We start from the raw sequence: 13337 nt of genomic DNA on the forward strand, positions 1-13337 counted from the left end.
ACAGCACACAAATTTCAAAGGACAAAGAGAAAGAGAGAAACTTTTTCACCCGCTCATTTCACTTTCCCAGCATCCTCAACGGCTCCCCTCTCCTCCTTCCTCCTCTCCGTACCTTTATCTGCTGTGAGCTTTCGTTCAGATTGTCCTCTCTCTTCTTGGCCTCCTCCATCAGCTGGGCGTTCCTGCTCTTTTCCAGCTGCTCCTTGTGCTTCAGGTTGGCCACCTTCTTTGACTGGTCCTTCATCTGTCTGCATGAACACAAGAAATACACAGTAAGCACTAACCAGGGAAAAACCATTCACAGCCATGGGTTGTTTTGTGGGTAGTTTATCACTTGTGGTGACTCGTAGTGCAAAGTTGGCGACATTATCAGTAGAATCGTGGCCCGCGTAGGACAAAACTAACCAGATAAAATGTGTATAATGCATCAAATATATGAATCTTGGTTTGGACTTTGAGGTGTGAAAAGACCCTATGAGTACTTTCTAAAAATGTCTCAGTAATGTAGCTCAAACAATCCAGTCTGAAAGCAAGCAACACGACGAGACACACCAGTGGATTGTGGTCCAAAAGTAGTGCCTGGTTGTGTTTCTAAGATATTAACAACGCCGTAAGTTCAACATGTGTCCAGTTTTGCAATCTTGAACCTCAGTTGCGTGTCGTTTCTGTTTATTTACCCTTTATTTCCCTCAAATAAAGGAATAATACCACCAGAACAAACTTCGGAAAAACACAAACTATTTCTAAAGACCCTATTCAGCACTATGGGGATCCAAACCCCAAATCTGAAACAATATATTATCCACTAAATACACCCCCACCCGCCCAATTGTAAACCAATTGAGAAACTGTTTAGAATGGTGCTATTTCATAATAAACAGAAATTTGAAACATGAGCTTTATTAAAAGCGCTTCTGGCGGCGAAAATCCACCACAACAACCCCACATGTACGCAAACAAACCGAGCAAGCCAGTGTTTACAGTGCGGGGAGGTCACACCGGTGCAGCCGACTTTCAACGTGCAAAGTCAAACCACTTCCCACCAATGATACAGCGTTGAGATTATTCGCGGTACAATACCACTATTCCCTCTGGGTGAATATAATGTAAAGATCAGTAAAGGGATTCGACGAAAAGCTTTGAATCAATGACGAGATGACATCTGCGACTTCTGCGCGGTGAGGGTCTTTTCACTGAGGGATTACCAGGTGTCGGGAAGGAGAATTTAAGTCATCATCTGGGGAACGGAGGAGAGCGAGCGATTCCTCGTGGGAGAAGCGGGGCTGGGAGACGGAGAAAGAGTTTAATCCCCGTTTAAGCTGTCTGGAAGCCATTGTGGCTCTGTCACAGAACTATCAGCTATCACAGCAGCTTGACTTGATCAGGACCCTTCATACCTTTCATACTGACATACACACAGATGTGGACTAGCCAAAGCTAATGCCAGTAAGGTTTAACAGCGTCTACTGAATCATGACACAGATGAAAGATAAGTCAAACACGAAGGATGAATGTGCACGCAGCGGCACATATCCAACAAAGACATGTGTAAGACAAAACTAAACTGCTGACTAACACAATAGGCGCTGAGCAAACTTCATAAAAGGTATTCTGCTCCGCGTACGTCCCCAAGTCCTTGAATTTGTGTACAGTTCGTCTGCCTGAACTGTGCAAATGTTTATGCATGTGTGTGTTCCCGTTACAACTTTTTACGGGCTCGTAGATAAATCATTCTTCTACATGTGTGTGTTGCTGCAGCTGCCAGTAAAAAAAAAAAAAAAAAGAGCTGACCTCCAGCGATGGGAATCCGCGGCAAACTCCGTCCCACACTGGCAGCAGAGCGTGATCACACATGGGGGGGGAAAGGAACTTTTACAAGCCGTACGCTGCAGATTTCGTTTTCCGAAGGTGTAAACAAGTTCCAGTCGTCACATGGCCTTCGACTTCTGCCTGTGCACTGCCAGATTAACGGTCTCGCAGCATTGCTTTTCAGCTTTTGAACACCTTACAGCGTACGGTTAATTAGTTTACATCCAGAGTGACACACATATTCAAATGTCTAACTGTTTCACGACAGCTCTCCTCCTCATCGTTCATCTCTCTCTACGTGCTTACTGTAGAATAATGGGAGTCATCCATCAAATGGCTTTTACATCAATGCCATTGCCAGAAAAGTTGAAAAATGATTATTGGCAGAAGATGGTAACATAAAATCCTCTATGTGTTCGCTAAAAGGTCCAGGGGGCCCCATTCCAAAACCGTCCAGAGAAATTTGGGAAGCTGGGAGAGAAATTGAAATGTAACGACGGGGCCAAAATTGCTCCGCAGCACCTGGCCGTTCAAAGCTGTATAATCATCAGCGTGTTAAGATGTGTGTGTGTGTGTATATTTTCGACTTGTAGGTTTGGATGTGCTTTTTTGGAGGGAGTGCATGTGCGCTCGCTGCATCCAAATTGGGTTCAAATGTTAAACGAGAAGGCAGATGAAGTAAGCGTGGACTCCCATGTATTACGGCCGCTTCTTTGTTTCCTTCCTTCAGTCCTGATTGCAGTTTGCACCCTCGATGTGGGATATGGTTATTTGAATATTTGATTTTTGTGTTATACGCCCTGTGTGTGTGACAGGTCATAAACAAGCAGGAATGTTCCTATTGGAGGATTTCCAGGAAGCTCCAACCATCTGGTTCGCTCTCTGAGGTTTCCCCCCTTCATGCTACATTTACTGTACGTATGTGAGTGTATGTGCACGTGGAACAGACTTTGAGTTTGCAATGTTTCCTATTGACTCAGCTCCCTCTCGCACTCTCTTCACTTGTTTTGCTCAATTTTCAGCGCGTAGGTCATTTGCATGGGTAACTATCATGAATTTGCATCAGACCACAACGACTTCCTCCTCCTCCTTCTTCTCTCATTGGAATTTTCTCGCTCACCAAACTCACCCTGCCCCTTCCTTCCGCTTATTTGCCCACTTTTTGCATGTCGCGTTAGAATTATTTGCACGAAAAGCAAGGATTTATTTGCACTGAGTCGATGTAAAAAGACAAATGTACCGCTCCTCTTTTCCTGTCACTCCGTTCCGAACCCACACCCACTCCAAGTGCAACATTAGACTCTCCTCCGGATAAAATATTTTCATCAGACCGTGGACCATTTATTCACTCCTTTTCCTCTCTTTAATTCCTGCCTCTCCCCCTTTTGTCCTTTCCGTGTCCTTAGCTTTCCCACTCCCCTCCAAAAAAAATCAAGATCACAGCAGTCAAACGATCACAAACATTGTTTTCTCATAATGCTTTATCGGGCGTGTCTTAATCTCGTTTTTCAGGGCTCTGATCTTCACAAATATGCTGCCTCAGTTTCTCTAAATGGGTTTAAAATGGAAATAAAGAGAAATCTGTGAAGTTGCATTATATGTAATATATCTAAGATGAAGTTTTAGGGATGCAACTATTTTTACTATAAAATTAATCTGCAGATTATTCTATAATATATCACTTTTCCCAGAAAATTTATCAAACTTCTGTAAAATAACTAATTGATTAATTCACTTAAATTAAATTGTATTCAGACCTTAAATTCAGTGACAGAAATTCCCCCCATTAATATCAGGATGCTGCTCTCTTCTCCTCTCTCTTTTTCTGTCTCTGCCCGGCCAGTCTTAAGCAGATGGTTCCCTCCATATGAAGTTTTCTTCCTGTTAAAATGGAGTGTTTACTTCTCCTTAGTATTTTTAGTATTTTCTATATAAATGTATTCTATATAAATCAAACTGAATTGAATTGCATTGAATATACTTCCTTATTGCCTCTATAGTTAAGTGGAAATTTCAAACCCAAAATATTTGAACTGGTTATTGCTGCATAATTAAAATCTAATTCCTCATATTTTATACTGTTTCTCATTATTTTATACTGTTTTGTTTTTGTTTTTTTGTTGTATAGTGATTTCTATATTTTATACTTCTTTTTAATTAAACTGTTGACTCTCAGAGCCCTGCACAAGATTTCCAATGTGCCTGGACTGTTGGTTTATGCACAAGTGGCCAAATAAAGAACCTTAAACCTTGAATCTTGAACCTTTAAAGCTACAAACACGTTGGTATAATGGCTTTGAATTAAAGGCTGGGGGTTTGAAATGATTACTTGAAGTCAGTTCACTGCTGCCTTCAGGTGCTGTGTTTACAAAGTTATTGAGAAAAGTCTCCTTGAACGCCTCCTTCTCGTGGTAACCGAGCTGTCACGTGTTTGGTGACGCTTTCAGAAAATCGAGGAGGTGCACGGCTAGTCAATGTATTTCTCAAGTTTTCTTAATTTTATATTATCTCTGAGGAAAACGTTGCTATTCATCGTGCATTCGCTCCCTACATAGAGTAACCTGGTCAACAGCTTTACTAAAGCATTAGCCTCAGTGGTTTCTAGATTTCAATGGTTGCTTAGCAGCAGTGTACTAAACAGTTAGAGCTGATGTTACCACTTGAACACCAAAGGTTTTGTGTACTCGTCTCCTCGTGTCGTAACCGTGAGCACACAAGTCCCCACTTGAAGACAGCATGTCAACCGTAGGACATTACTTGCACAAATACATTAAATAAGCTGTGATTCATATTCATCCATGTATTTTACATCTTATCATTTATCCTTCCTGTGTATAGTGTATATTTACTTCTATTTCTAGTAGACTTGTACATTCTTCGCTTATACTTTGTATTTAATTAATTTCATTATTATTACTATAACAATTTTATTTAATTTAATTTTAGTAACACTATTTTTCTTTTTACCAGTGGTTTTCAAGAGTGTTTTTTTATTTATTTTTTTGACTGTGACCAAGCAGTTTCCCATGCGGATCATGGGAAAACATTTGATAAACCCTACAACATGTCACTTTATAATGAAGCAGTTACTGAACGTTTTCTGTCTGACCTCCGGACGGAAAAGGCAAGAGTTTCCCAAAAGTTGTCAAATGCACATCGGACATGACATCAAATCCTTTCTGTTCCTTCTATATTAAACACAGTCCGTTAAAGGTTGCGCTTTCACAACTCTCGTTTCTCTAAGGGGCAGAAGTTTCTCGGTGAACCCGATGGCTCTGCTCCGCGGAGGCTCAGCGCCATTTGAAGTTGTTTTAATATGTAAACTACTTCCTTCCCTCTCCCTCTGAAATCATTCTCAACAACTGCTGCAAACCGCCGGAGGAGGCGGAATCACGGGAGAGCTCGCTGCCCGCAGTGCTGTAAACACGAGGTACAAATCTGCCGCGAGACCACGTCCGCGAGACACATTTACACAGCTAATACACCCGCTGACACGCACAGCGCAAAGGCACACACCGGCACTAATTTGCAGAAGGTGCGCCGATACAACACACACACACACACACACACACAGTCGTCGCTGTGAACTCAAAACACAACCTGCTTTATATTAGATCCAAATCTCTGGGCCAGACCACACACAAATATTTAAAGCACACGCACACAGTTGTGCACAACAACATGCAGGCATTTTGCAACACACACAAACACGACGGGACGTACTAAACAGAGTATACTATGCGACAACATAAACATACTTGTTGACAGCCTTTAGAAATTTTCACAGCCTCATAAATATCCTCACACAAATACTGTACGCTACTGATACACATATACAGACACATTAATATATATATACTACAGAGAACAGCCTTCATTAAAACTTAAAATAAAATACCCAATATTGCTGGTAATTAGCAGTAAAAATATCTCATAAACTTCAGTAAATCTCAAACTCTTAAAACTAAAAACAAAACAAAAAAAAAACTTGCCTCATTAGTAGGCTGCTGATATTCAGAGAGCCACATTAAGGTAATATTAATATTACATTTGGAGTCCTGTATAAATATTTGATTAGAAATGCTCGGGGGCCTCATGTATGTTTACTGCACATAGTTCGCCCAACATTAACATCAAGGATTTCCTTTTAACCAGCAGGAATTCAATATTTCCTTTGAAAATACAGGAAATATTGGTTTGGTTTAGTAAGCCGCTGAAAACTTTAAGACGTGAAAAAAAAAAAAGAGATCCAAAACATAATAGTGAAGTCAGCTTGGAAGAAAAATGGCACAAGAAGGATGTTTTTTAGGAAGAAAGAAAGGCATACTTATTTCATGATTTGAGGAATGAAAAGCCCTCAGGTAGACGGTAAGTAAATTTGTGAGGTAAATAAAGAGGTAAGGCTAAGACCTCTGTGTGTGTGTGTGTGTGTGAGTGTGTGTACAAACATCCACGGCATTGGTTACGGGAAACTAGCAGCAAAAACACTGGGATGCAAACAGAATCAAATGTCTCCCTTCAATGGCTTCTGTACTTCAGAAGATAAATCATGTTTACGGGTTGTATCCAGAACTAACCGTACAATTAAACGGAAAGTGTTTAGATAGCAGTAATAGCGTAAGCATGTGACAGAGAGCTGCAGTTGATCTTGGCAGTGTCTTTGTTTAACATGGAGAGCAGAGAAGTCCCCCGAATGAAATGCTGACGTTCCTCGGTCTCATATTCGTCTTTCTTTTGATGAACTGATCTGAACTGAGATTATATTGCATATAGATGAATCAACAGCGCAAGAGGAGAGAGGTTACATTTCCACACACAGTATCTCATCAACCCCACTGAAACAATTCTGATTAGAGATTGGACGGCAAAATAAAATGATCCAACAAGATACGTGATCCAAAACATCAATAAAAACAGAACTTATCTAATGTGCAATCAGCCAGACATACAACAGAAGAAGACGGTGACCAAGAAAGAACCCCATTTTAGCCAGTGGTATATGTCTGTGACGGTTCTCAGTCATCTATGTCATAGTATGCACATAAAACAAGGGCGACTGCACTTGAAGACGTTCCGCCACTCATCCAAACAGCTGCTTCAGTTCTAAAGGACTGGAGGGAGTTAAAGGGTTTAAACTGGAACCTCTGTGGGTGTTGCACCATTAAAAACTCACGTAAGTAGAACCTGTTAGCGACCAGATACTTACGTGTAGTTGTACACCCCTTCCCCTAATGAACGGTGCTCTAACGACCCATTATCGTCCAGAGGCTCCAGTCTCCAGGTGTGAAACACAGATGTTAAGACTGTGTTGCAGACTGATGGCAGATTATACCTCAGTCCACCTCCCCTGTTCAAAGAAGGGTTTTCTAATTTGACATTGGTGGCTTCCTTTACTCTTCTTCCAAACCACCCGTCCTTTCTGGCTAAAATGTGGACATTGTCATCCTCAAAGGAGTGTCTTTCAGGTGTAAGTGGACAGCTGAATCCTTCTCGAAAGAGCTGGCTCTCCTGTGTTTAGCCATGCATTTGTGATTGGGTTGTTTTGATTGGGCCGTTCACCTTTCTGACGCTGCTTCAACATAAAGTGAACACTGGTGTACCTAATGTTTTGGCAAGTGAGTGTATTTTCCTTTTGAACAGATTATCAAAGGTTTACAGCACTCCTCCAAATCAGGTTAAAAGTTCCATGTAAACGTAGCCATGATTAGCTTTATGCCGCAATAGTGCTTTTAACTATGTTTATTAAAGGGAAATACAGTAGCGCTGCTTTAACAATATAACACTACAAAACAACAGTAGTAAGATAACACATTAAAAACATTTTTAAACTAAATCTGTGGTTTCTTTTTTTGCCTCTTTCCTCCAGCATTTTAATTAGATAACACTCAGCAGATATCCCCACTGTAGTGCTGTCGCCCATTAGCTGGCAAATTCCTCCTCGCACATGTGAGAAAAACAACAACAACAACACAAAAAAAAGACAATGCGCAAGGTCTATGATAGCATGAGCATGCGCCTGCTTGGTGTCGCCCATTAGCTGACAAATCCCTGCACCACCTCGACGCTCAGGACCTCAAACAGATCGCACACGCATGCACACACACACAAAGAAACAACGCGATTCCTTTTTAAGCTGCAGAAACCTTGATGTCAGACATTTGGCAGTGGATGAGGAGTTCCTAAGCTCAAGATCAAAACAACCTTAAAAAATAATAAAAGAAAGGAGGAAAACGGCAAGACGCGAAAAAAAAAACAAAAAAACAAAAAAAAAAGGACACAAGACGAAAAAGAAGATTTCTGTCGTCTACCTAACAGCAAGGCAACACCAACTTTTTCTTTTGTTTCTTCCCCCTCTAGAGTTGATTCACACAACACCAAAACAACGGCGATGAAAAAGCTGACAAGACGGCGGGGATAACGGTGGCTCTGCAAGTTGAAAGGGAAAGAACGCGCAAAGAAAGCGCTGCTCCTGGGAAGACCTTAACAGCCGAGCTGAGCGCACAAAACACTCAGACCGCCAGATTTATGCAGAAAGCAGAAGGAAGAAGTGGCTATTATGTGGTCGATCACAACGTGTAGGTCAGAGAAATCTCAATAGGCCTTTGATATGTCTTGCTAGAAAAAGAGCAAATTCAGACTTCGGGTTTTGCATACTGAAATCTCATTAGTGACCTCCTGAGTGCGGAAATTTAAAAGTCAAAAGGGAGAAAGTTCGCCCGGATCCAAAAGTTGAGTTTTCAACAACGATGCCATGTCGAAAGTGCCAATGAAAGAGCCAATGAAAGAGCCTGTGTTTCCCCGATGAAATTATAGTCCTTGCATTTACAGGATTATGAACTCGGGGACCTGTGGCAATGATCCCGGCAAAATGACTAACTGTGTAAGGTTAGTGACGAGCGTTCCGACACCCAGACCTAGCTTTCTGCCAAAGACGATGGGCGGAGTTTGGTTTATACTTCCGTAACGGACCCACGCAGAGCCTATGCCATAGAGGGCTACGCTGTTGTAAAAGTTTATAGATGTGCGCTGGTGTGTCTGCCAACGAACGAATACTACCGTCACCAAGAGATGTGAACAAGGAAAAGAAATTTGGACCAATCACTGCGTTGCTGCAACAATTGTTGTTGTTACAATTGTAAGGAGGTGCGCGTCAGGCTACGGCATTAGGGGTACATAGTTACCGACGCCATACCTACAGCACAGATCCAAGTGTGACTTAAAGGGGAACTACCATTTTTTACAACCTGGACCTTATTTCTGGCATAAAACACAATTGTTTACTCACCCATATAACTTTGGTGTCATTTTTTGTCATTCAGACAATACTTAGATCCGCGTATATCCATATAGTGGGAGTGAATGGGGCACCGAAACGCAACCTCTAAATAACGCATTATCTGCCGTGAAACTCGTTCATTTCACCAATATTTTGTTATGATGCGCTAGTGCTATTCCCCGAATGACAAAAAATGACAAGTTATATGGGTGAGTAAACGATTGTATTTTATGCCAGAAATAAGGTCCAGGTTGTAAAAAATAAATGTAAAAAATGTAGTTCCCCTTTAAAGCAACAAATTAGCTCTCAAAGTCATGTATGTGTGAAGCGGTGTACGTCTTCGGCTAGAGCTCCAAATGAACGTTACCATGGCGGACCAAACAAATAAAGGCAGAAGACTATTATCCTACCATTATCTGAGTATGGCTCAAGTGCAAATGGTCTGACAATGTCACACTGTTTGGATCTCTCAGTGGGAGATTCAAAAACACACCGCTATATAGGTATCCCTAAGACAACAAGCCAGATCTCTTTTAGATGAAGACATTTAACTAAATAGTTTAATTGTTAATTAGTTAAGTAACTGCCTCACATTAGATCATTTTGTCTGGAATATTTTTTTTTTCGTTTCACTGGAGCAAAGGTTGCAGTTTCTCTCCCAGTCTTTCAAATGCCACACAGAAATGAGAGTAGTCAATCTTTAGAGCAATCTCTGCCTGTAATTCTTGGCGAGAAAGGAAATAAGCAAACTATTTAAACCCCATCAGAAGAAGTTAATGGTATATTTGCTGAGTAAATGACAATTTCGAGAGCTAAACACGGACTCATGGACCGGGAGAGATTTTTTAAAATCCAGGATAAACAAGAAAAAAAACAGAAGGTCATCTTGACTGCTTCATAAAATGTGAAGTGATTTCACTAGAAGAAACCCAACTGAAGTTAAAAAAAGACTTTCACAGCTGTCCAAGTTAATAACGGCGATTATTATCAGCATTTCTGCTTGTTTTCCGCGGTGGCCTCAAATTTGAAGTTATTAAACTAAGTGCTGGTATCAAAGTATAAACGCTGGTGTGGTGAAGTGACTAGCAAAGGGGGTGGCTGCAACGGAGGGTGAAAGAGAGGAACAATAATGTTTCCTCTTCAAAGAGGCGGCGACGTGATGGGGGGAGAAAGTGAAGTGAAAGTCAAGGTGTCTCCTTCAAAGACAGATACGACGAGAATTATTAAAAACAGAGAGTTTATGACAGAGTGAAGGAGATGAGAGAGTGTCTCGATGCGAGGACGCACCGTATGACAATGAAGGAGAGAGATGAGAGACGCGAGGGAGAGAATGACGGCGGAGGGAAAGAAAAAAATTAGGCAGGCCGTACTAACCTTGAGGCAAGACTGGGTAGAGCGGGAGACAGCGTTGCATTGAAAAGATAAAAGAAAGGAAAGGAGAGAGAGAGTGAGAGATGGGGAAAAGGTGAGAGAAGACACAGGAGTTGAGCGCTAGGTTAGCCAGCTTGATCAATCTTCAAAGAACAGGAAAGATATGAAGCGGAGGAACTGACAGAGAGATATAAGTAACCGTAGAGAGACTGCAGGCAGACACTTGAACAGGGAGACAGGCATGACCAAGCAAACAGGCAGGCAGACAGTCACATAGACAGGTTGAACGCAGGCATTTCACCTTTAAAGTACAGCACTGGTGGCTATAAAAGGCCTGCTCACCTCAGATGACCTTTACATTTGCACACACACATATGAAACTACAACCATACAGAGTGAGAAGTTAGAAGCTTTGGATTTTCTTGCTCAAGTGAGGCTGCTAGAAAAGTGCACAGTTCATGGATTTGCAAAGCCTCCAGCCAACGGCACATGCGATCATTAAAACACGAAATCCCTTCCTGCATTGCTTGTTCCCACGATTGGTTTCTTTTCGCACAATCACTCCCCATGTGTTTGACTGAACCGGCAAAGACCAGATTCCAGCGTGAGGCTACTTCCCGAGAATGCACGCTAATGACCTCGTGCCAGAGACAAACTGTCCATTAGAGAACAATATAACAATAAACATCTCTAATTTCCCATTACTCAGGTTTATGCTCTCTCCAGCTCTCCAAACCTCCTTCCGTTTTCTCACATTTCTTTCCATTTTTTACCTTTCCAGTCGTTTTCTGTCAGGTTTTTTTTTCCCTCTCCCCACCGTTTTGCTTTTCTCTCTCTCTCTCCCTCTCTCTCTCTCTACGTCTCCACCCGTCATTTAATTTCTTTCTCTCTGTTTTTCTTCCTCCACCGCTACCTTTCTTTCCCTCTCTCCGTTTTCCACTCTTCCATCCAAATCCTTTATTTTGGCCATCAGGGCAGATTTTCAGCTCCATTTCCCCTCGGTGTGAAGTCACTCAGTCTGCTCCAATTACCATCCTAGTTACTGAAATAAATAACCTGGTGCCATTACAGCTGGATTTACACTAGAGGGGAAAGAGAGAGGCTTGATTTTTTATTTTATTTTATTTTTTTTTACCCTTGTTTCACCCACATCTGATCTTTTCATTAGTGATGTTCCCGCTGCTCACTTGTAGCCCAGGGTTAGCCTCGGTGCCAAGCTAAGAGTTGGCCACAGGCAGATGAATTCTCCTCTGACATACCTGTGAGCTCCGGGCTACGTCTTACAACTCACAGCAGGCTCAGGAAGCCCTAGGACAGAATCTGTATTTGTACACGTAAAGTTACAGGGTCACTGCTTGTGGGTTTAAAAAAGCTTAGTATGTGTAAAGCTAATGAGTAGAGATTAACCTACATTTAAAAAAGAAACAATACATTCAGTAACTAACATTTGTGTAGAAGAGCAGCTGGTTAAAAAACCTCAATTGCTGCTTAACAGTACGGATGGAGTTTAAAGGGGAATTACCATTTTTTTACAACCTGGACCATATTTCTGGCATAAAATACGATCGTTTATTCACCCATATAACTTTGGTGTTATTTGAAATCCTTCAGGAGATATTTAGCTCCAGCGGAGCACCGCGTATATCCATATAGTAGGAGTGAATGGGGCACCGAAACCCAGCCTCTAAATAACGCATTATCCGCCACGAAACTCGTTCATTTCACCAATATTTTGTTATGATACACTAATGCTATTCCCCATTGAGTCCGGAGTTACCTGTTATCATCATCCAGGGTCTGTAGATGGACCTACTAACCTCTGACCTGGATGATGTCATCTCTGAGCGCTGCGGTCGGCTTGTTTACCTATAATTTATATGAATAGTAATTAATCTACAGACCTCGGATGATGATAACAGGTAACTCCAGACTCAACGGGAAATAGCACTAGGCGTGCAGATTATACCTAATCCCACTCTTACTATTACTGGATATTCTTCTCAAACTGTTTTAACTCTAAATTGAATCCTTTTCTTATTTTTCTAAGAGTAGCACGTGCATTTCAGATAAATATCAGCTGCGGCAAGCCTTTATTTTATTTTACTCCTGGGACACTGGGACAATAAAACCTCATCCAAATAATTTGATTTAAGAATATCTTTTTCCTTTTAAATCCCACATGCACACCAAACTAATATTTTAAATGCTTATTAAGTTTCACTAGGTTGTTGTTCACAAACTCGGTGTAAATCTGCATCTGTGGCTACTGCCAGACTAAATAACACATGCGCACAGTTAAAAACACACATGTTTGAAGTCAGACGGCACTGAATTATTAATCGTATTTGTACCGGCCAGATAGAGACACAGTGAGGAGATCTCCCTAAAATCATTATTAGACTATAAGTCAAACAGCTAAACACACAGGCTGGATGCAGAGGAAGTAACCAGAGGAAAAGATTAAGGAGACAGAAAGGCGTCAAGATGGAGACTAAAGCAGAGTTTATACCTCTGCGGGGAATAGACACCGTAACCTACGTACGTAGCCAACACCCGGTAAGAGCCGTTTATACTTGTGCGCTCCTCAGTCTGGCCTGCCCTGTAAAAACACCACCCAAACACCAGTTGGCGCTGTGTCTTTTTTGCCAGTTGGGTTAATTTTTGTTTCTACTTCCTTCTTCACTTCCAACAATTGCGACTGAAACTTTTGCCGAAATTTCGCAGAAGACGAGTCGTTTGTATATCCGTACCTCCTCAGTTAACCTTTCCTCTATGTGTTCCATCTTTATTGATCCAAAACAATCAGTTTGCGGAGATGGAGAAGCAATCGGAAATACTAAAGCGGAAACATGCTATCATCAAGTGGAACCAATCACAACCA

At 41.5% G+C, this 13337-nt stretch overlaps 1 protein-coding gene across 3 annotated transcripts in view; it reads right to left on the reverse strand.

Annotated features, from left to right (window-relative positions):
- Nucleotides 1-13337, reverse strand: part of LOC311508545 (ELKS/Rab6-interacting/CAST family member 1-like) — a 133395-nt gene that overhangs the window by 66698 nt on the left and 53360 nt on the right. For all 3 annotated transcript variants that reach the window (XM_084573355.1, XM_084573356.1, XM_084573354.1), the window contains one exon: nt 113-248. In XM_084573355.1, coding sequence (XP_084429481.1) covers nt 113-248 — 136 coding nt within the window. The remainder of the gene's footprint in view (nt 1-112; nt 249-13337) is intronic.

This window comes from Chelon labrosus, assembly GCF_963514085.1.
Source record: "Chelon labrosus genome assembly, chromosome: 23".
In the NCBI taxonomy this organism is placed as follows: Eukaryota; Metazoa; Chordata; class Actinopteri; order Mugiliformes; family Mugilidae; genus Chelon; species Chelon labrosus.